Source organism: Carettochelys insculpta, chromosome 2 (genome assembly GCF_033958435.1).
Source record: "Carettochelys insculpta isolate YL-2023 chromosome 2, ASM3395843v1, whole genome shotgun sequence".
Classification (NCBI taxonomy): domain Eukaryota; kingdom Metazoa; phylum Chordata; order Testudines; family Carettochelyidae; genus Carettochelys; species Carettochelys insculpta.
In genome coordinates, this window is record NC_134138.1 from 164,254,246 (window position 1) to 164,278,523 (window position 24,278).

Sequence of the window (24,278 nt, forward strand, 5' to 3'; positions counted from 1 at the left end):
TATGGACGGTGATTCTGGTGGTGATACAAAGGGAATGGAATAGTTGAGGGATTTGCTTTTCTGACTTCTTGTTAGCTAGTGCAGTGAAACAGAAGTTCTCTTTCTGGCTGATTTACTGTACGTAATAAGTGAAGGACCACCAGCCTTGGGCTGTGACTGTTTTTTTTCTCAGCAGTTTTTCCTCAGTGGGTACACTCAGTTGTGTTCCCTCTCAGTATCTTGCTTACAGAGATAAAACAGATATGAATGGTTAGAAGTCTGAACAAGCTTTCAAATTTTAGGGGTGTTTTTCCCCCCCAAGCATGCAAAATTGAGATTCAAGAACAGTAATATGAAATCTTTTTAGCTCAGCGGCCAAGTGTATGTCAGAAAGCGTATTTCATGGAGCCACATTCAGTGCACTGGGGCAGATTCTCTTACCCTGTGCTGCTTTCTTTGCATCACTGAGGAAATGCAGAGAGAGTGGAAAACACCTACAAATCACTCACTTGCAATTCTTCCATTATGCATGGGTTTCCAGAAACCTTAGGCTACTCCTTTATGATCAAAAAAGCTTGGGGAATTTGTTTGTTTTTGAAATAACTGTAGCTCATATGGATCCTACATTGCTTCATCTCCTAAGAGTGCTCTATAGCCAGACAGTGGCCAGGTTTAGGACTGGGCAGCAAGGTGAGCTAACTGACCCATCACAAAATGTGTGTCAGAGTTGCTAATGCACCTTTTTCATTTTTGGTCTTCAGATTAATGAGGTAGTGATGGCATTAGGAGAGGCAGAGTATTTCCCTCCCACATTTTTCAGCTGCTTTTTATTGGTTCCTTTCTATGAAGACATCCTAAGCTCCTCTGGGCTTGAAACACACGTTAAAGGACTTTAATTCTTTTTGCCAGTGGGAGTAACTTACTATAGACTATCAGAAAATAGAAGTACTTGTCTTCATCCATAGACTAAGGTTAAATAAATGGATGATTGACAGTCATTGTATTGAAAAGTTCAGGTTTTTCCTCCTATTTGAGAATTTGTTTTACATATAATGGCCAATGAGACAGACATATAGAGGAAACAAAGAAGAAAGCCCCAAGTTCTACACAAGCAGAGCTGCATTTTACTTATGTCTATGGGAGCAGTCTAATCACTTCAGCTCTTAGACTTCTGAAAGCTAAAGCCTATGGTCAAATACTACATGGTGCAGGAAATGTGGTGATAGGAGAATACTAATGGATTAGTGGTTGTAGCAAACAAATTTTTAAGGAAAATGCTCAGCCTCTCAAATTAAACCTGACTTGCTATATTTAAGGTAAAGAGCAAGAGGAATGACATTATTTGGGGGGAAAAAGCCTTTATAACAATTACTGGCTCTGTATTTAATTCATGAATCAAAAGTGCCTTTGAAGATTATGTCTGGAAGAACATATCAACAAGTTCACCATTCCCTCCATTCTTTGGACTTTTCGGAACTTGACTTAGGAATATAGGCAAAAGGGGGAAAAACCTTAATTAAACTCAGAGTAAAAGATATTTGTAACCCCTGGATAAGCCACAATAAATATGACTCTTTCCTTTTATCACATAAAGCATATTTACAGATATGATCAATATTTGTATATTAAAGATGGTTTGTTATAACAATTTGGACTTGCAAATTTACCCTAATTGTGACCTCAGTGGGGAAAAGTTAAAGTTCCTGAAATGTCAATGGGCAAAAGTGCGAAAGAGAGACAAAAAGGCTAAATATGTCCAAAGAAAGAGGCCCCCTGGATAACTCAACGAGTGGGTTAAAATAGTTGATTTGGAAATTAGGCCTAGCCATCTCATGGCCTCTCTGAAGAGCCATAAACTCTTGCTGGTGGATCATATGGCATGGAAGCTGAAGCTATCAGTTCAACTCTGAAACTGGTCTGAGGGCTGGCTACATAAATAAGGCCTTTGGAAGAATGTTTCTGGCCTTGTGAATGTGCGGTCTTGAAGCCCCTGCAGATCTGGCACTTTTTCTTTAATGTAACTTTCCCTCAGAAACTTTAGACAGCTAATGTGCACTGTCACTAGCTCACCACAGGAGATACATGGCTTAAAACCTGGAGACTGAGGTGCGCACAGTCCCTCGAGAGAGAGAGAGATCCCTCAGTGACAGGGACAACTATTAACACTAGTATATGCACTAATGCTAAGAACTATATACACTAATTATAGAATATACCACAGGAAAAAAAAAATCACACAACTGGGAAATTATACTTGTAAGAGAAAAAAGGATCATTGCAGGCAACTATCATGGGCAGTGAGAATAAACAGAGGTTGCGGGGCTAGTGGGGCTCCCTATGCCAGCACATACAGGCATGGGTCCAGTGGGTACTAGAGGCAGTCCTACAGATACCACTAAGGGAAAAAATATCTTGCAAAACTCTGCATAACCTATCGTGGAATGGACATAAGCAAGTACTCAAAAAAGAACATTTACTAAGAGTACTGCTCCCTATCTGTCCTGCCTCCAAATTCTTAAACACAGCCAGTCTCTATGTGTCACCCATCCACTAGCTATTCATTGTTTAGAAGACTGGTCTGTAAACCATGAGGTGCAAAACCATTCAGGGGCATGCAGGAGGGCCTGGATCAGCCCACATAGAGGCAGCATCACTTAGCCACCCTGATCCTAGTGCCCCTGCACTTCTGGCACCAGCTGCAGTTCCAGGTTCTGCTCCTAACTGTGGCCCCAATCCCAGCCACAACAACCAGCCCAGAGCATGAACCAAGTAAAATGGGGTCCACACAAAAAAGTTGGGGACCAGTGTTTTAGAAAACAGAGGGCTTTTATGTCAAAGATTATAAATTACAGAGCATCTATTATACACTGGCTATGTGAATACTTGCATTTTCTGGTTTTCTATTACTCAGAGTCTATGACTTGATTTCTAAGCCATAATTTAGTAAATCAGTTCTATAGAAAATTCTTCATAGCAGCTTTAAGAAAGGACTCCAAATATTTCACAGATATGTGACAAAAGTAATTAAAATAGACTAAATTTTGGCTAAATGCTTAGAGGCCATTCTCTAACTCCTCTGATATGTTTTCAGAAAAGCTGCTATGAGAAATTATCACTCTTATACTGTACACTTATTTACACATAGGGTGACAGGAAACAAGGAGCTGGCTTTAATTGGTGCAGCGTTAGTTATTCAGGAGATGGAATAAAAAACAAGTCCCAAAAGTGTAGCAACAATTATATTTTAGGAAGATACACAGGCTTCTTCTATATTGAAATCCTTTCTGATAATCAGCTTCTAAGGCCAAGATCAAAACATGATTTAGACATACATGATCAATTACTGTGGGACTGCTGTGAATTGCAAGTTTCAAGAGAGGATTTACATGCTTACCCGTCCTCTTTCAGTGAGAGTTGTTAACATGATGATCAGTGATAACTTATGATCCCAGACTACCTGCCAGAAATGTGTGCAGGTATGTGGAAGAGGCCCTTGAGTGGCAATATATCTGTTCACAATGCCAGCAGAAGGAATTTCCATCTGTCAGGAGAAAGAACAAACTACACCTGAATACTCAAGAGCCTAACATTATTTTCCTTTCTTGTTAAGAATAGCTTTCACAAAGATGATCTTCTGCAGGATGTTACAAAAAAAACAAGTTGAATAACAAGATCACTTTAAATATCTTAGAGAATATCACAATATTTAATAACTAAATTAAAATAGATCAAAATCACACGCAGAAACACAGCAATTTCTTTTGATTCTTCTACATCACAAAAAACCTTCAATATAGCTCATTCAGATCCTTGAACCCATTTACAAACAAGTGAGCACACAAATAATTACAATTTAGTTTATCTAAAATGAAATGTTATGCACTGATTTGCTAAATTTACACTCAACAGCTAAGCATTTTGAATTCTATCGAAAATGTTACTTAACCTGTTGTATAGTTTTACAGCCTATAATTCTTTATTATCCCTCCTGCACTGTTAAAGAAAATATTTACAAAAAAAATCTCCTGTTTTTTTACGCTTCCCAAAATTTAGCTCTATGTTTAGCTTCTCAGCTATTAGACCTGTTTACTACAGCAGCAGTTCTCGATTCTTTTTCCATCCCTGACCTAAAACCCAGTTGCAGGTGCTGGTATGTGGTGATTCAATCAACTGGTACATTTATCTTGAAAATGTCTTCTGTTCCAGAGAAGATTATTTACTAAAAAACCTCTCTATTATGGTTCAAAAGAAAAACTTTTAATCTAATTATGATAATTAAAGTGCCATTGATTATTATATTGTTAATTAAAGCAAAGTCTGTATTGTTGACATCTTATTTCCCATGGGTCAATCTGCAGTGGTGGTCCACAAAACTAAGTGTTTTCCTATCTACTGGAAGCTTACTAAGGTCATAACTCTCCCACCCCAGTCTTTCCATGATGCTCCATTTGTCCAAATCCTTCTTTGATGGACGCTTGAGCAGTGCCAAAGAGTGAGCAAAGTAACTGACCCTTGAATTTTTCTTCTGAACTTATCATCTCATCCTTGCCCTCATAACCAAACTGTCTATTTTTCCAACGAATACAAGTTTCCTTGGAGACAGGCTCATATCCTAAGTCTTCTGCCATTTGTTTAGCAGCAGTGATGGCATCTTCAAATGTGTTGGTTCTGTAGGCCACAAGAAATCAAGGCAGCTTCTTGTCACAGTAGTGGAATTTGTGATGTCCATTTGCAGAGTTTGTAATGCTTTGCTTACAACATTTACTTGGAACACCTAATTATTGTAATTATGTAATGAGGCATTCTGTCAATGACCTAAAGGTATGTGTGTTACTGAAGAAGAATTATCACACCGTTCTGGAAAGGGAAACAGCCGAGCTGGCTTTTATATTCAAATTCGGCACATTAACACACGGTTTAAATCGTGATGGGAACTTTCTGAGTCACTATAGGGGCTCATCTGCATACTTGGCTCAATCTAATTCTTGACCTTCCTCCACCACCCCTCCACTCTCTGATTTGCTCACCTTGATTATCTCTTTCTGATTTGTCCTCCTTGCTTACCGTTTTTGGCTCTCTGTGACTTAAATATTGAGTCTGTTCTGGTCTGGCTATGGTCTGAAGAAGTGGGTCTGTCCCACAAAAGCTCACCTAATAAACTATTTTGCTAGTCTTTAAAGTGCTACTTGACTGCTTTTTGTTTCATTATAGAACAACATGTCATAAGATAAATTCTTAATGCACTGTATTTAAACTGTTATTTATTATTATCATATGTAGATAATTAAGCAGAAAATTACTACTTACACCATATAGTATTCTGCTGTTTTTCATGTTTGTAGCCAGACAAAGTCTCCCCCTTACAAGCCAGCTTGCTCGCGCGCCCCCCACCCCGCCCACTGAGGAGCACACAGGGCACGGAAACGGCTGCTGACAGCACAGTCTTTGATGCCCTCATTGAGGCCCAGATGTGCTAGCTTATCGTGACCCTGAGAAGCAGAAAATACAGATAAAAGGCTAACAGGCCAAACTGTCAACACGAGAGGGGCGGGGGGGGGGCCCTCAAGAAATCACCCCAGCTGGCATTGATCGATATGATGCACACACACAACCATCCCAGAAGGGGGAGTGCCCCACCCACACAAAAAGAATGTCCTGTACTCCTGAATTGCTTATCTCCTGTCTTACACGTGCAAATTAAGAAAGAAATGCCCTTGTAACAAACTGGCGTCACAAAGAGAGACCAGTATGATCTGGCACCTTAGATAAGAAAGAGAATACGTAAGCCAAAAGGGGTATAAAAGGTGGGCCCAGCAGAATTCTAACTTTGAGTGCATTCCACCAACTACCTGCTGGTCGGGTCAGGTGATTGCCTCCCGAGGTCCACAACTGGGGACGCCCAACCTTGTATTCGTCTTTCCGCGGAATTGAGTGACCGATCCGGCTTGGCTACGCTGGTATCGAGAGACGCAGAGAGGGTAAGATACACCCATGCTAGGTCTCCGACTTTTTTGTGCACAGCTAAAGAATTAGAGCTCTGTAACTAGATGTCATTGTATCAAGATATCGTGTTAGATGGTAACAGATATCTTTGTATTGGATTGTAACGTAACTTGTTAACACCTGTACTTTGCTGGCATATAAGAAGTAAACAATAGCCTTTTGTAACCACACGCTTATAACTGTAGCTTAATAAACTTGTAACTAGTTAAGCTCTGAGCCTGACTGCTGTTAATCCTTTTGTCACTGCAACACAGCCGGCACAACAAAAAGAACTTTAACCGTTTGGTTACTACAGCCTGGCCGTGGGTGAGAGTGCTAGGAGCTGCCTGCTCTAACAGTAAAAAACTGGGTTGTTTAGGACCCAGGGGAGTACCTCACCGCACATTACCCAGCCACCGGCTAACAATGGTTCCAAATTAAATTTGTGCTAGACACTATTACAGATATATGCACACATACTTGGTTTTTTGTACTGTATTTAAATTCATTTTGTTTTTACTGTCATTATGGCACTCCAGCCATGTGGAGTTGTGATCAAAGGGGTGTTCCCAGATCACAGATACCCAGATTAAGGAGGTTCAAGTGTTTTACATTTCCACATAAGTAACCCCGACTGCTCCTACAAAGATGATGACAAGTGACAGAAAGAGACAAGTTTGGCAACTGGCTACTGCCCTTGCTGCCATACCACTGACCAACTGTTTCTGAGTGGCATTCAGGTCCCAGGCCCTCTTGAGACAACAGGAGACCCCCAAGTTATGCAAAGGTTGTGTTCCTGGGCAACCTTGCATAAGTCAAATTTCATGGAAGTTGGGAGGAGCAGGAACCAGGTACCAGTCTGGCTCCCAGGTCCACTGCACTTGCGGGAGCCTGGAAACTGACCACTGCTGGTTCACTGGTCAGTTTCCTGGCTCCTAGAGTGGCAGAGAGCCAGGAACCAGGTGGGAGCCAGGAAACTGACCAGCACATTGCTGGGCAGTTTCCCAGCTCCTGTCAAGGGGCCGAAGAGAGTCAGGCTGTTGTCTGAGAGGAGTGGGGAAACTGCTCCTGTCAGAGGCACAGCCTGACTCTTGGCTGCTGCCTCTCAGATGAGTGCTCCTCTCAGGGGTGGCAAAAGTCAGGGTCTGCCCCTGACAGGAGTGGCATCCCCACTCCTCACAGGCAACAGCCTGACTCTCGGTTGATGACCCTGACAGGAGCCAGGAAACTAACCAGTGCAGCAGCTGGTCAGCTTCCCCACTCCTCTGAGTGATGGGGAGCTGGCGCCTGCCAGCCCAAAGCAAGGTGCCAGCTCCCTGCCACTTAAAGTCGTGTTAACCTGAGATATGCGCAAGTCAAGTACACATATTTCAGGGTTCTGCTGTACAAAAAAAACCCGCAGAAAAGAGGCATGAGGGACATGCTCATTCTTTTAAAAGTGAGCCTACACTTACACAAAAGCATAGAGTACAGGCTCTGCACAGCCAGCCAGCAGTGTTATAGAAAGTAGCAGAAATGGTGAATCATCATGTAAGAGAGCAGAATATTATAGTCAAGTATCCTACACACCTGAACCTCCCAGAGCATAAATCTCACACTGCTCTTTACATGCCCAAGCTGTGCCTCCCAGGTCTACACTGCTGTTTTTACAAGTGTGATATTGTCATCTCCCTGAGCCTCCTTCTGCGAGAGCTTTTAAATAGAATCATAGAATCGTAGAATACTAGGACTGGAAGGGACCTTGAGAGATCATCGAGTCCAGCCCCCTGCCCTCATGGCAGGACTAAGTACTGTCCAGACCATCCCTGATAGACATTTATCTAACCTGTTCTTAAATACTTCCAGAGATGGAGATTCCACAATCTCCCTAGGCAATTTATTCCAGTGTTTGACCATCCTGACAGTTAGGAACTTTTTCCTAATGGTCAGACTAAGCCTCCCTTACTGCAGTTTAAGCCCATTTATTCTTGTTCTCTCCTCAGAGGTCAAGAAGAACAAGTTTTCTCCCTCCTCCTTATGATACCCTTCTAGATACCTGAAAACCACTATCATGCCCCGCCTCAATCTTCTTTTTTTTCCCAATCTAAACAAACCCAATTCTTTCAGCTTCTCTTCATACGTCATGTTCTCTAGACATTTGATCATTCTTTTTGCTCTTTTCTGCACCCTTTCCAATTTCTCCACATCTTTCTAACCTCACTGCAATGCCTCAGCAGCAGGTACCTGTATGCCCAGATATACACCTAATAATTAAAACTCACAAAATTACTGGCCTTAAAATTGAGGCAATATATATGAAACTTTCTGACCATTCTGCTGATTGAAAAGAACCATCCATATCTGCTAATGCTTAGGCTCCTGTCCAGCAGTACTGAGATTTGTATTCCTAATGAAACACTTTAAGATACTTATGAGCTTCTAGAGTTACAGTGAAAAAACTTTAGGCTTTTAGAATTAAATAAATTAATAAGTAAATGAATAACTGATGTTATATTATTCATTTAATTCTATAATTAATATGGATGTCTGGATAACTTACATTCACATAATTTGCATTAATGTAATCTTCATTTCCCTGCAATATTATCCGTGTGGCATCATCTGTTAAAAAAAGAGAATTAAATTAACAATTAGGAGCCATGCTTTATAATCTCCTCCTTTCATTATATTAAATAACCAACGAATTGCAGGCATTTTGATTACAGGAACATGAAGAAACCATATAAGTGTTTTAAAATGTAACATTTTTTATTTAATACTCACAAGGCAGAACATCTTTGTATCGATTTTTGTCTATATTTTGAGGTATTTTTGCACACGTAACAGCCAGCCCTGGTTTCTTTCGATAAAGTTGCTATAAAACAGATATGAAAGAGGAAATATTCTGAAGAATTTGCTTAGGCAAAAATGTGAATCTGTTTACCACATGTAACATCTAAATGCATATTCTTTTAAAATAAACTTATGTTAAATTTCTATTCAATGGGTTAAAAACCCATCTCTTTTTCACTGCCTACAAAATGAAAATAAGAATGCTTTTTGAAGTCCAAAAATATATGAACAGAAATCCTATTATTGCTAATCCATCGTCTTCTGTGCATGAATGTTTAAAAAAAAAAAAAAAAAACAGTGAAGTATTTCCGAATTCCCATGAAAGTTCTTCTTTGTCAACATTCTTCTAAACTTTGCAGAATATTAGGTTAGAAAGAAGATAGCGAGGAAGATAGCAATAAAAATCAGAAGAGAAAAATTACTGAAAGCTGGCAATTCCCAGAATGGTAATACAAATTAATGGACATTTGGATTTACTAGACCAAAACTGTTATTTTCTATAAACTTCAGGGTGAAAAATTAAGGGGCTTGGAGAGTCAACGTCTGTTGCATTTAAGCTTAATACACGATACAGTATTAACATTCTATTCACATTAGACTTCTACGCAGGAACTGCACCAGAATCTGAAGAAGTGGGTCTTACCCAGGAAATTTCATTACCCAATATAAAAAACCATTAGTCTTTAAGGTAGGTGCTACAGGATTTTTATTATTGTTATTTTTTAACATTGCAATGAAATTTTCACCCTCTTATTACTTGGCAGAACAAGCAAACAGCTCAAACTTAAGTCTTATTTTCTTCAAATCAACAGAATAACTTATTTTAAGGCGAATATCTGCTTACAAAGCACGATGTATAACACACTACACCTATTTAAATTACATTTAAGTATTTCCTTGCCCCCATTCATGTCTAATTTTACTTCTAAGTAAAAGAAGGTTAAACCATCTAATCAAAAAAAAAACTTAAGCAATTTTAACTCTTCCAAAGAGTTTAACATATCTTGTTGTTTCCAAATATAATCTTTAGTATAAGATTCCATATACAAATAGATTTAAAACAGAACACTGACAGAGTATCTCTTTACATAACAATATGTGGTTACCAAAAGACGACATTGAAAATTAACTCCATTACAAAGTTACTTGATTCCTGACACTCAGTACCACAGTTTGCGATACATTTTGGCTATGTCTACAATAGAAGCATCTTTTGACAGCAATATCTGTCAGCAGAGTGCATCCACACACAAAAGCCCATTGACAGAGCAATCTGCTCTGTCGACAGATAGCCAGACTGCCTTGCCCTCTGATGACAAAAAGGTTGACTGGAAGCTCTGCAAACAGGGCTGCCTGGTGAACCGTAAGCGCTCTCTGTCAACAGAAGCATCTACTCTACACTTCCATCAATCGAACTTTGTTGACAGAGCATTATTCCTCAAATTTTCAAGGGGTAACACTCTCGAGACAAATGCAGAGCTCTATTGAGTCTGTCAACAGAACACTTGATACATACAGATGCTCCCTGAGTTATGTTGACAGACAACCCCTTCTGTCAACAAAACTCACCAGTGTAGACGTAGCGTTTAAAGTTGAACAGTGTAAGTAGGCGGGGGGGGGTGTAGAAAGTCATAATTTTTAGTTAGTACATTTTTAAAATACTTGCAGGAATTCAAAATTATGTTCAGTTTTTGGTTTGACTAGCAATTTGTGCTTTTAGCATAAGACAAATATATTATTAAGGTCATAATCACAGCTCTGGATTTTCAGAGTCCTTGCTGGCTTAAAATGCATTATGTTAAAGTTCAGTCACCAGAGAGAATTGCTAAGCACAGCAGGTACAAGTATGGCCTTCTGTTTTATCAGATCATATCAGAAGATGTACTTAGCTATTATGAGAAACCAAGCCTATTAGCAATAGCTGACACTGCAAATTCCACATTTCCCCTGTTCTACCATGTTCTGAATACATTGAAGGACAGTTTTAGATATTTCTTCTTCTTTATTTCCCCTCACCACAGCACTAGACTAAAACATATACAATAATGGGGGGGGAGGAATAGAGTAAGTCAACTGGGACTAAACCACAGGAAAAGGTTTCTGGTTTTTTTGTTGTTGAATTTTGGTAGGAGAAATCAGTCCTGATTAAATGCTATTTTTTTCAGGGATTTTCAGTGAGTCAACTAACTAGAAACTATGATTTTTGTCTTTTAGAGTCATGAGAAGAGCACTCTGGAGCTATGTCTGCAGCTGAACATAGTTTGTGCCATGCACATATGTTAAGGCACAAATGCCATGAGAAAGCTATGCTGCGTGCATGGTACAACCACTGCTGGAAAAATCTCTAATTTGCAGAGCCAGGATGACCCAACACCTACAGTGGAGCACCACAGGGACACCATTCAAAGAAGAATGTACACTTCAGTATTGTGGTGAGGTCTTCGGGTTCTTTGACACTTTGTTAAAGCTGATGAAGAGTCTGGGAGAGGTTCAATTTCCTTTTAAAAACTGATGCGTTTATTCATTTCAGTATGACCATGAACAAGACAATCAGCATTGCATTCCCTATTTTACCCATTTTTATATTCAACTGAGCTTATTTTATGGTGTCCCCATAGTTTAAGGTCTCATTGTGCTGCTTATTTTTTGTACCAGCAAAGGAATTGAATAAAGAGAAGTTACTCACTGTAGTAACGATGGTTCTTCGAGATGCGTCCCCGTGGGTGCTCCACGATAGGTGTCGGGCTCGCCCTGGCGCCGCAGGTCAGATCTTTTCAGCAGTTTCTGCCGGACCGCGCATGTGCCGGCGCGCGCCGCTCCCTTGCGTGCTCCCGGCCATGTGCGCGATCCGGTCCCTGCCAGTTCCTTGACCAACCACCTCGGATGCTCCTGAAAAATACTAAACAGAGATCCGAAGCGGGGAGGATGGGCGGGTGGTGGAGCACCCACGGGGACACATCTCGAAGAACCATCGTTACTACAGTGAGTAACTTCTCTTCCTTCCTCGAGTGTCCCTGTGGGTGCTCCACGATAGGTGACTACCCAGCAGTAACCCAAGAAAGGAGGTGGGTAATCGGGTTATGTGCAGCTTGCCCCCGAAAGGACTGCTGTCGAGAGACAGGTATCCTCTTGGAATACCCTGTGTAGGGCATAATGCTTGGCGAAGGTGTCATAGGATGACCATGTCGCTGCTCTGCAGATGTCTTTTAGTGCAATGCCCTTCAAAAAGGCTGTTGATGCCGCCACCACCCTGGTGGAGTGAACCCTAGGCGGGGCCAGTAAAGGAGTCTTTCTAAGTTCATAGCACATTTTTATGCAGGATACGATGTGCTTCGAGATTCTCTGCGAAGAGAGACCTTCTCCTTTTGATTTGGGAGTGAGAGAGACTAGGAGTCTATCCGTTTTCCGGAAGGACTTGGTCCTGTCTATATAGAAAGCCAGCACCTTCCTCACGTCCAGGAGGTGTAGGCGCGCCTCTTTGTTGGAGTTATGAGGCTTTGGATAAACGAGGGTAAAACTATAGGTTCGTTAATATGAAACTCTGAAGAAACTTTGGGAACAAAAGGCTGGATGCAGCCCTAAGGTTACCGCCTCCTTGGAAATTACTGTGCAGGGTGGCGTTGCCATAACTGCCGCAAGCTCGCTCACCCTGCGAGCTGACGTGATTGCAAGAAGGAAGGTCGTCTTTATTGTAAGGAGACGGAGGGAAACCGTGGTTAAGGGTTCAAACGGTGGTCCCGTTAGCGCATTAAGCACCAGGTCCAAGCTCCATGAAGGTGGAAGCGGTTTCCAAGGGGAGTATAGGTTTACCAGCCCTTTGAGGAACCTGGAAACTACGGGATGGGCAAACACTGTGTGCCCTTCCTCTTCATGTCTGAAAGCCGATATAGCGGCAAGGTGGACCTTCAACGAGGTTAGGGAGAGTCCGCCTCTCTTGAGGTCCAGTAAATACTCTAGTATTACAGGTATATGCGCAGCAAGGGGGGCTAATTGCTTGGTAGAACACCATGCAGTGAATCGAGTCCATTTCTGCTTATAGGGCTTCCTGGTGGAAGTCCTTCTGCTACTTTCTAGGACTTGTTGCACTCCCTCCGTACACGTGCTCTCTAGGGAGCTGAGCCATGCATTAACCATGCTTGCAGTCGCAGGCCTCGGGGGTGTGGATCCACTATGGACCCCTGGGCTTGCGTGAGCAGATCCGGCGCCACCAGGAGGGGCATCGGTGCACGGTCCGACATGCGCAGGAGTAAGGGGAACCATTACTGTCGATCCCACATGGGGACTAATAGGATCATTCGGGCTCTCTCTCTCCCCTGGCTTTCTGCAAGACTTTGTGGATAAGCACTGTGGGAGGAAAGGCGTAGAGCAGGGGGCCCCTCCACGAGATCGCGAATGCGTCCCCCAGGGACCCCCGTCCCAGTCCTGCCCTGGAGCAGTATTGTGGGGCACTTCTTGTTGTGTTGAGTGGCAAACAGGTCTACCCTGGGGAAATCGGAACGGATCTGCCACTCGTGTGCGAGTGCGAAGCGCCTGCTCAGCTGGTCTGCCTTTACATTGTGAGCGCCTGCTAAATACGAGGCTTTCAAGGTTATATTGTTGGCGATGCACCAGTTCCACAATAGGACTGCTTCCGCACATAAGGCATGGGACCGAGCTCCTTCTTGCCGATTTATATAAAACATGGTGGAGGTATTGTCTGTACTGATCCCGACTACTTGCCTTGTATATGGTCTCGAAAGTGTTTGCAGGCGTTGAACACTGCTCTGAGCTCCAGTATATTTATGTGCAGTGACTGTTCCGTGGAGGACCACAGTCTTTGCGTCACCTTTTCGCCCATGTGTGCTCCCCACCCTATGTGGGAGGCGTCGGTAGTGAGAAAAACAGATATTTGTGGTTGGTGAAAGGGCACCCCTGTTAGCATGTTCTTGGGGTTCACCCACCATTGCAGGGATCTGCGCACCTCTGTCGTGGGCGACACCACCCTGCGGACGGTGTGTGCTGCCAGTTTGTAGACGCTCGCCAGCCAGTGCTGCATGCTGCGCCTATGCAATCGGGCGTTCTGTACCACAAACGTTGCTGCTGCCATGTGGCCCAGCAGCTGTAAGCATGTCAGAACCGGCACCATAGGGCTGAAGGTGATGACTTGCACGAGGGAACCAATGGCGCGAAAGCGGGCACCTGACAGATAAACCCTTGCTGTGATGGAATTTATACGTGCCCCTATGAACTCTATGTCCTGTGTGGGGTCTACCTTTGATTTTGCCAGATTGATGACCAGGCCCAGTGAAAAGAACGTGTCTGATGTGACGCGTATCATGCGAAGTACCTCCTCCTTCGAGGACCCTTTCAGTAGGCAGACTTTTTTTTTCCCCCCCCACCAGATATGGGAATATAAACACCCCCTGTCTGTGCAGGTAGGCTGACACCACTGCCAAGGTCTTGGTGAAGACTCTGGGGGCCAAGGAGAGGCCGAACGGCAGAACCTTGTACTGAAAATGTTCTTTGCCTACCATAACCTGGAGAAAACGCCTGTGAGCCGGGTGAATAGTTTTGTGGGAATACGCGTCTTGTAAGTCGAGGGCTGAGAACCAATCTCCATCGTCCAGTGCCGTAAGTATAGAGGCGACTGTGATCATCTGAAAGCATTGCTTGCGCAAGTACCGGTTGAGGCCTCGAAGATCTAGGATGGGCCTCCAGCCTCCTGTCTTTTTCTCTGTGAGGAAGTATCTTGAGTAGAACCCTTTCCCTCGGAGTTGCTCCGGCACTCTTTCCACTGCCCCTATAAGCATAAGATGGCCTACCTCCTGCTTGAGTCTCGCTTCGTGGGAGGCGTCCTTTAGGTGGGGTCTGGGTGGAGGTCAGGGCGGTGGGAGCGACTGGAAGGGAATCGCGTAACCCGTGGCTATGATCTCCAGTACCCATTTGTCTGTGGTGATCTTTTGCCACTGGTCGTAGAATGGTCGGAAGCGATGGTGGAACAGTAGCTTGGGATGACATTGCGCGATGGTAGTGATAGTGCAGCCCTCGATCTGTGTGTCAAACTTGTGGCCTTTGGCCCTGCCCCGAGGACGTACGGCTCTGTTGAGAACATCGCCTGGGAGTTCTGTACTGTTGGTGCTGTTGATGTCGCCCTTGCTTGTAGCCCCTGTGGTACTGGGGACGCTGTGGTTGATAATGCAAACAGCTTCTGCGTGTCAAAGGGGAGATCAATGATCTTCGCCTGCAGATCCCTCGGGATACCCGATGTCTGAAGCCAGGACTCCCTGCTCATGACCACTGCCGTAGCTGTTGAGCGTGCTACCGTATCTGCTACGACTAGGGCGATCTGAACTCCTGTCCTCGAGGCTGCATAGCCTTCCTGCACGATGGCCTTCAGCACCGGCTTCTTGTCCTCTGGAAGCGAGTCCATGAGGGAAGTCAGCCTGGAGTAGTTGTCGAAATTATGGTTCGCCAGATGTGCTGCGTAATTCGCCATTCTCAACAGTAGGGTAGAGGAGGAATAGACCTTTCTGCTGAACAACTCTAGTTTCTTGGCATCTTGTCCGTTCCCCCGTCCTGTACTGAGAAGTTTTCGACCTCTGTTGAGATGATTCCACCATCAGAGAATTTGGTTGCAGGTGGCTGAACAGGAACTCCATGCCCTTCGTCGGGACGAAGTACTTCTTATCCGCTCTCTTGTTTATAGGCGGAGGGGATACAGGGATCTGCCATATTGTGGTGGCGGACTCCATGATTGCTTCATCAGCGGAATAGCTATTTTGGAAGAGGCCGGAGGTCTCAGGTTTTTAAGGAGCTTATGGTGTTTCTCCTGCTCCTCTGCTGTTTGGATGCCTTGTGTGAAGGCCACCCTTTTAAACAGCTCTTGGAACTGTTTGAGATCGTCCGGAAGATGGACGTCCCCTGGGGCCGTGGCCTCGTCAGGGGAAGACAGCGAGGAACGGCTAGGGAAAGCCTCTCTGGACCCCTCTGGGTCCTGTTGACGGTGATACATCCTCTCGCTAGATACTTATGAGGGAAAATCTCGGGGTTCCAGAATCAACTCCCCCTGAGATATCTGCGTTTCCCTCCCCGTCCGCGATTGCCCTCGGGGATATTGAACCGTCTGGGGGGATCTGTCCCTGGGAGTATGCCTATGGTGTCTATGCCCCGTGTGATAGGGGCGACCATGGCAACACGGGCACTGTTCCGGAGATGGAGACCTGGACCACTCTGGAGGCGCATATCCCCTGCGTCTGGGGGAGCGAGATCATCTGGGTGATTGAGATAATGGAGAGACTGATTTGTGGCAGTACTCCAGGGGTTCAAAGCCCAGGAAGGGCGATGGTGGTCCGAGCCATGGTGATCTTGGCTGTAGGAACGGGGATGGGGGCTCAGGGTATACTGGAGGTGACCCCTGCCACCTCGTTGGAGTCTGCAGCATAAGTGGAGGGCTTAGAGCGAGTAGCCCTAAAGCCCTGTCTGGAGAAAGGCTGCAGTGCCGGGTTTTCTGTGCTGCCTTTGCACTCCCCTTCGGGGCTGGCTCCGCCCATTTCTGCATCGGGGATCTCGGCCCCGCTGTCTGCGCCGTGCTCGGCATGCTCCGCTGTGGTGCCGTGTGGGTGGTCTCCCCCGGTGCCTGCAGGCCGCATGCCTGCGAGCTCTGCACCGCTGGTTCCCCGGGGGTCGGTGCTGCTAGCTGCGGTGCCACCGGTTCCGGCGCTTGCCTGGCCGCCGCCCTGCCCACGGTGCGGGGCGGCTGTTTGATTATCGGAGGCTCAGCCTCTGCCATGTGCGTCTCCACGCCGCCGCCGCTCAGCTGTGACTGCAGCTGGGGGCTATGCGCGCTCCACCCATCCCGCTCGCTGTGGCTGCCGGCAGGGATCAGGTTGGTGAAAGCTTCCTCCGTTTTTGCACTGATAGGGTTAGGGAAGCAGCTTTCCTTTTATGGGCCCCTGCGGGTCCCTCCTGCTGAGGCCGCTCCGGCGTGTCTGGCTAGAGGGCCTTGTCAAAGAGCAGCATTTTCAGCCGCATCTCTCTGTCCTTCCTTGCTCTGGCTGTGAGCTTTGCGCAGAAGGAGCATTTCTGTGCCCATCGGAGGCCGGCATCGCTTTGCGGCATGACTCACACTTTGAATCCTGAAGAGGACATTGTGGTGAGTCTTTGAGTTGTTAATAGGGTACTTAGCACCTTCTCTGTGCCTGTTCCCCTCTTGGACACAGCCTGCAGCGGCAGGAGGCCTAATGGCCTTACGTCCCCGGGCCTCCGCTGCTCCGCTCGCTACTAAGGCTGTAAAACTTTACTTTTTACTCTCTCTTCTTTTTTTTTGTTTTTGTTTTGAAAACAATAACAAGCTAAGCTAAGCTAAAGACTGAAAAAGAAGCTCTAAACACTTTAAAAACATTAAATACGCTAACTCTGGTTGTAGCCTGAGCGGATTCCATCTGCAGCTGATGGCGGTTAAAGAGGAACTGGCGGGGACCGGATCGCGCACGTGGCCAGGAGCGTGCAAGGGAGCGGCGTGCGCCAGCGCATGCACGGTCCGGCAGAAACTGCTGAAAAGATCCGACCTGCGGTGCCGGGGCGAGCCCGACACCTATCGTGGAGCACCCATGGGGACACTCGAGGAAGAATAAAAGGTTATCAGGTGGTAAGCATGAGGTTTTGGCATCTGGATTTGGGATGGAAAGATACTTGACGTTGAGAGCTATGGATTCTGTTAACGATCTGTTAACAATGATTCTGTTAACGATCAACAGCAAAATAGTTAAATTTAATATCTAAATTTGCACCATCAAATTTCACACTGAACATATTCCGATGCATGGCCCACATGCACTGGAGGGAAAAGAGGACCTCATAAATCATTGTAAATGAGGGTTTGGGACCCTGAGAGCAAGAGGGACACTAAGGGTTTGGTTCACTGAATTACCTTGCCACTAAAAAGCATGACAGCTGGATAAATGGTTTCTTTCTTTCTATGCTATTAGCGCTATGAGTGCAACTACCCATTCAAACAGGTCCTGCAGGGAGTGTGCAGCTCTGTCTGTACACTTGCTATTTTCTTCTGAGCTGGCCAAAATCAAACGTATAAATTCCAGAACTAGAAAATACATACCAATAAATTCCATTTTTATCTTGTAGTGTAGATGCAGCTGAAGTGATTTGCCCCTCTTCGCACAAATGGTACGTGTGAGAGCCAGAGAGAACTCAGATATTTTACTTTCCAGACCAGCTTCTGACAGATTCACCCTCAATAGCACCGAAACGTACATACCACAAACATACAGACTTTGTAGGAGTTAAAAAAAAAGAACAGGATAGAATAGGCTCTTGTTGCTCCCTGTAAAGCACAGCAGCAAACATAAGGAAAGAAGAAGCGATAAACTGTTGCCTGTATTCATACCATTCTGCATTTTCCTTGTGTAACACAGCAAATTATCAAGTGCAGACTGATCTGACTTTTGTCAGGAAATCTGATTTTTGGCATGAACAGAATTCCTAAAAGAACTCTGGTGGTTGAACTAAAAATCTTAAAACACTGATTTTTCTCAACACATAGTATTTTATGTAAAACCAATAACTCACTCTTCCACAAGATGACTGAGTGTACAAAGCTAATTGTGAGAAGAGGGGAAAAATTAAGCCTGTTGAGATGGGGATGAACCGGTGCAAAAAGTCTCCAAATGCCTTAAAGTCAGTCCTTAGCCAGAACCACCAGGCAGTAATGATGTTACCTACCTCAAACTGAATGAGTACAGTCCCACTTTCCAGCCCTTTCTTCAGTTGTTCCATGGACTCCTCTAGTGTGCCACCATAATCTGAATATGTGGGAAGAATGGATTCTAGAAAATGTTGGGAATCTGCTTCATCTTCTGACCTTGTCTCAACCAAGGGTTTGACAACTGAAAGACATATAGGCAAAGTTAGACTTTTTACCAATGTCCAGTAGCAATCTTTAGTTATGTTAAAACCTGTTTGAGTACAAACATGGACGTTTTCAATCCTCTTTAATGCTGCAAGTTAGGCACAAATTGACATATGTGAATAGATTTGGCTATAGTTTTACACACGCTAACTAATCGCAGCTCTGCACAATCAGCAGAAGTGCCAGGTGTTCAATGCTTCTGAAAAATGAGACCAATGATTTAGGTGCCAAAACATGGGTGAGATCCTACTTTTAGGCAACCAGATTTCAGAAGTTTAATACAATGATGCAACGTTAGAAAGGAGAGACAAATAGGTCAAACACCATCACAGGAAGAAGCCACTGAAATTCACCTACTGAAATTTAGAACAAAATTTATAAAGTATGTCCACTGCAAGAACAACAAACTGACCATTTGGGATTTGACATATATTACATTTTTACTGTAAGTTTTTACTAGGGAATATGTAGTGTTATTTGCATTGACAATGGCACTGTATTTTAAAATGATTGCCAAATGTTTTTTGTTCAAGAAAGTATCATACCATCACAAAAATAAAAATTAAGCAGAAATTTGTTGTGCTATCTTTTATTTAAAATTAATATTTTTCATATTCTCTGAATATTCACTGTCTTGATTCAATGCACTTCGAGTAAAACCTCACCAAAACTGCAGCTCTATGATGCAGAAAAAAACAGCATTCTAAGTTGATGTGCTCCTCACTTGAATATATAAGGCTACTGTCTCAAACATTTGTTAGTAATCAAGTAGAGAGAAGATCTCAAATGCTACCACTCTATTTCATTACAAATGCATTCACAATGTAACTGTTGATTATGAATATATTAAGCAAACTGCAAGAGGAAAAACCACAATTTATAGTCATGACAGTCTAAATTACATTGAAAAACCTTAGTGCAATTACCTTTCCGCCTGACCAGAAGTGCAAGTTCTTTTGTGTGCAATTCTCTGCTGGCTTTTATAAACATTACCACCTGGTCATGAGTATGCTCTGAGATGTCTCGACCATTGATTAACACTATCTGATCACCTTCATTCAGCTTTGGAATACATTTGTCAGCCTGTTTCACAATCAAAGAAAATATTTCAATTTACACAATATCATCAGTAGAACATTTCTAATTTCAGGGAGAGGGAATTCATTGTGCCGCAAAGACAAAATTCTTCTCCTGAAAAAGTCTTGGCTCTCTGTATCAGAGTAATTTGACCTAAAGTTGTTCTAAGTGGTGTCAGAATGAAGATGATACAACCAGTTCACACAGACTATTATCAGATATGTAAAAGTTCCTAATGCTTTGGCTCCTGTATTTATTAAGCAGTCATTAATGGATGTGCATCTGAGCTTTACAATCTTTGGCAACATGGACTTTTGGAGAGATTCTGAAAAATGTCTCTAACAGAGAGCCAAGTGATTAAAATAGCAAAGAATAGGAGTAAGTTTCAATTTTTGTTGAGTAAAAATGCTTTATGAATGTTAGTGTTGCTCCATCATCCTATGTGGAAACAGAAGATTAGTATTAAATACCATATATGAGGGCTGTTCCCATATTACATGTTCTTGATTTTACTGAACTATAAACACAATTGACTTATGTGCTTTTTGTTGAGTTCACACAAACTTCTTGTTCCACAGGGGAAGACTGATCAAATGCTGCCAGGGAGCTCGCAGCTTTATTCCCACCTTCCCATCAACAATTTTCCAAGTTAGAGGGTACAGACAGGCCCTCCGAACTGCATCACCCACAGGCTCCACACTTAGGGGAAAATCCTATTTCTGGCCAGGCAAGCACAGAGGATGGTAGGATTTAAGTGTGCCGCATAGGCTGTCAGCTCTCCCTGTTTGTTGTCAACTCTCTCCCTCATGTTTGCTTGTTCCTAGCAAACCACATACTCTATTCCGGCAGCACCCAGCAGTAAGAGAATGCAGCTTAGATCTACTAGCAATTTGCCCATTCTTCCAGTCTACGCTCAGTTGCTCCCCCACCTATACCTATTTGTATTGCAGGGCTTCACTAATCAATGTCTGTTCATCCAATGCTGTCTGGTTGCTTGACTGCCAGCTTCAGCCCTGTGAATGCTAGGGCTCCAATGCCTGCTTCAGGAAGCAGGCATTAGCTACAGGGAAATGCTTGGACTGAAGCAGGTACCCCCCTCCCTTTCTAGCTGAAGCCCCAAGCCCCAGTGCCCCCCTCAGCATGGCTAAAGTTGGGAGCAGAGTTGGGGAGCTGAAGCATACGCCCCAGCATTCTCTCCCTAATCTAAAGCCCTGAGCTCTGGTGCTCCCAAGGATCAGAAACTGTAAACCATACCCCCAGTAATCTGGAGCCCGGACCTCCAGCCTGGCTCTGCAGCTGTAACCCGCATGGCTGAAGCACTGAACCCAAATGATTCCCACAGTCAAAAAGCCTTGAGTTCCAGTGCGTTGACAGTGAGAAATTCTGAGCTTTCCTCCCAGCCCAGAGCTCTGACAATCCCCTGCTCGCAACTGTGGCTCTAACCCCCATGACTGAAGCCCTCAGCCTCTGTGCCCTCCTCCCCGTCTCCCCCGCCATAGGGCTTAAGCCCAGAAGCCCCAGTATCCCTGTCCCCACCACTGTTTAAAGCCCTGGTCCTCCCAAATATCAGAAGCCCTGAGCCTCTGGCCTGCCCAAAGCCCTCAACCCCAACCCCACCATGTGGCTGCAGCCCCAACCCTCCATGACTGAAGCCCTACGCACTTTGACTGGAGATCCAAGGCAGTATAGTATTTGCCGCACTCCACCCTCACCTTTTTTTTTTTTCCCCTGTCTGTGCTGCTGGCTGACTACTTTTGGTTCCACAGTGCATCCAGTTGATCAGTAATACTGTAACTCTGGCATTCATATCTTTGAGGTCCTACTATGCAACAAGGCTACGTCTTCACTAGAAATACTGCAGTGGCACATCTGTAGTGCTGCAGCTCTGCTACTGTAGTACTTCAGAGCAGATACTACAATGACTCAAAGAGTGTTCCCTCACTGAAGTTAATCCATATCCCTGTGAGGCAGTAGTTAGCTGAGTAGAAGAATTCTTCCATCAACCTAGCACTGTCTACACTGGGGGATAAGGTTGGCTTAATGACCAGATTTTTCCACACACCTGAGTCATGTATCTGGATCAACCTATGTTTTTAGTGTAGACCCAGAGATAGGCTATGTCTACACTAGAGCATAAAGTCAATTTTAAGGCATTTAACTTGATTTTACAATGTGATTGTCTTTACTTCAGATACCATTAAGTCATCTTAAGGGGAGCTAAGGTTGATTTTTTTTCACCCCAATCCCTCCGATGCAGTGCCATGCCAAGTTCGAATTTACAAGGTTGAAGTAACACTAGTGTGAAAACAGTGTTACTTTAAACTGATTTTATTGTTCTCCAGAGGTATCCCACAATGACCCATTGTGTCTGTTCTGGCCGCTTTCACCTCCACTGATTTCCAGATGTGCAGAAAGTAGGAAACAGGATGTCTTGCAATTTTAATTCTTTTTCCTTTTGGCCAGTGTGACAATTGTATCTCATCATGATTTCTTAGGGTTGTAAAAGAGGCCCAGTATGGAGACATCAGGAGATCCAGTATCTCATTTCTGTATGGATGATGAATCTGCTGAGTGAACACCAGGGATGCTCAGTGGTATTGGGAGAAAATCAAGTCCCCTCCCCCTGCCAGGCTGTGCAGTCCATGCCTGCAGATAGCGGCGCGCCCTATACTGTGTGGGGCTTCACTACTTAAGAGAGGGCCTACCCGTTATTGGGACGGAAGCAGAATGTGACTACGGGACATACCAAGTACTCTCCCTTCCCAAATCATATGGCTCGGGGAGGATTTCCTATGAAAGAATGGAGCTTGTGGTGTCTCTCTCTCCCTTCCCTGTGGCACACAGGCAGTTGCTAGGGCTTCCTTACTATAAGAGGAAAGGGAATCCTTTCATTCTTTCCCCAACTATTCTATCTTCTAATGCTTCTTTAACTTTTCCTTCTCCTCTCGAGCCACTACTACTTCTGATGGGGTAATGACTCCTTCCAGCAGCCACTAGACATCAACACCCTCTGGGATTCCTTTCTTCTCTTCTATTTACTTTTGGGGATTCATAATGAGTCTGGAGCAACTACTTTTAAGGGTCTCCTCACCTCATGTTGGAGACATCAGTGCAATGGCCTCCATGGAGAGCTTCTCAATTCTGCGTGGTGGTAACTCACAGATCTCCCTCTATTTTGAACCTGGCTCCTTCAGGCAGATACAATGAAGAAGTGGTAGTGTATCTTTTTCCCTTGTGAATAATATGAAGTCTTTCCCTAGTAAAATTAATCCTGTTTGGTGCATTTTCACTGGGCAAAGAGATGCTAACCCCTACAAACCGATGTGCTCTGTCTTTCCTTTTCTTCTTTTGAGTAAAGCTAACCACTAGACCCCAATGCTCTCTGGGATTCCATACTTTCCCTTCAGTCCTTGAGAATAATATGAAGGCTTTCACTAGCTGAATAGACCCACTTTGTACCACTTGGGTATCATGGACTTCAGCTTCTGAAGTCTATCTGTTTGGTGTATTTTCACTGGGGGAACATAGTTCTGAAAAATGTCCGTTCTTCAGTTCTGTGTGGTAATGGCTCAAAAATTTCTCTCTCTATTTCAAACTTGGCTCCTTCAGCCTCTCTCTCTCTCATGCTGAATGCCAATTTTAAGTCTCTTGAAAACACTCTTTTGTAAAAGCTGCCTCTTTCAGTAAAGATGATTTTCCATTAAAAAAAAAAAGGTGTTTCTTTCTCCAAGGTGGATGACTCAAGCAATTTCTCTCATTGGGGAATGTGACTTCTCAAAAACAGCTGTTTGTTTTCAAAGGTGGGGGAATTGCAGACAATGCAGTATGGGAAGATGACACCACACACCCACAGCCACTTATGGGGAATTTTTTTCTCCATAATGCACTGGCAAAAAAACCTCAGAATGCAACAGGGCTGAAGGAATTGTGGAATAGTTGCCTACAATGCACTGCTGCAACAGTCGAACTTTGGTTATTTAGTGGGGACACACTAAGTCGCAAGTACAGACACTCAACTTCAACATCATAAAATCTAGTGTTACAAAGTCGACTTTAATAAATATGACTTTATTTCATAGTAAAGACCTAGCCATACTCAAGTGAGTAAAACAAGAAAGCAGAGAGTGGATTGTGAGGCAGCAGCATGTTACAAAAACCAAGCAGTCCTATAGAACCTTAAAGACTAACAAATTTATATACAGTAGGGTATCAACATTTGCAAGGGTTCCGTGTTTAGAACCCTTGCAAATGTTGATTTTTCATGAATATGCGGGGGGGGGGGAAGGGGTGCCCAGGACCCCAGGGAAAGCAGCAGCTGCCAGTACTCCTGCCCGGGCCCCGGGGGAAGCGGCTGCTCGCGAATAACTGAATTCACGAACATTAAGTGCGCAAATTGTGAGACTCTACTGTACTGTACTCGGTAATGAGCTTTTGTGGGTAAGACCCACTTCCATGAAAATTCCTTACCTAATAAATAAATATGTTAGTCTTTAAGATGCTACAG

At 44.1% G+C, this 24,278-nt stretch overlaps 1 protein-coding gene across 1 annotated transcript in view; it reads right to left on the reverse strand.

Moving 5' to 3' along the window:
• The window catches only part of PTPN3 (protein tyrosine phosphatase non-receptor type 3), a 224,870-nt gene that overhangs the window by 34,720 nt on the left and 165,872 nt on the right, over positions 1-24,278 (reverse strand). Inside the window, exons 19-23 of the mRNA XM_074987968.1 lie at positions 19,624-19,780; positions 18,511-18,674; positions 8,725-8,815; positions 8,501-8,562; positions 3,374-3,520 (exon numbers count right to left, since the gene is read on the reverse strand). Coding sequence (XP_074844069.1) covers positions 3,374-3,520; positions 8,501-8,562; positions 8,725-8,815; positions 18,511-18,674; positions 19,624-19,780 — 621 coding nt within the window. The remainder of the gene's footprint in view (positions 1-3,373; positions 3,521-8,500; positions 8,563-8,724; positions 8,816-18,510; positions 18,675-19,623; positions 19,781-24,278) is intronic.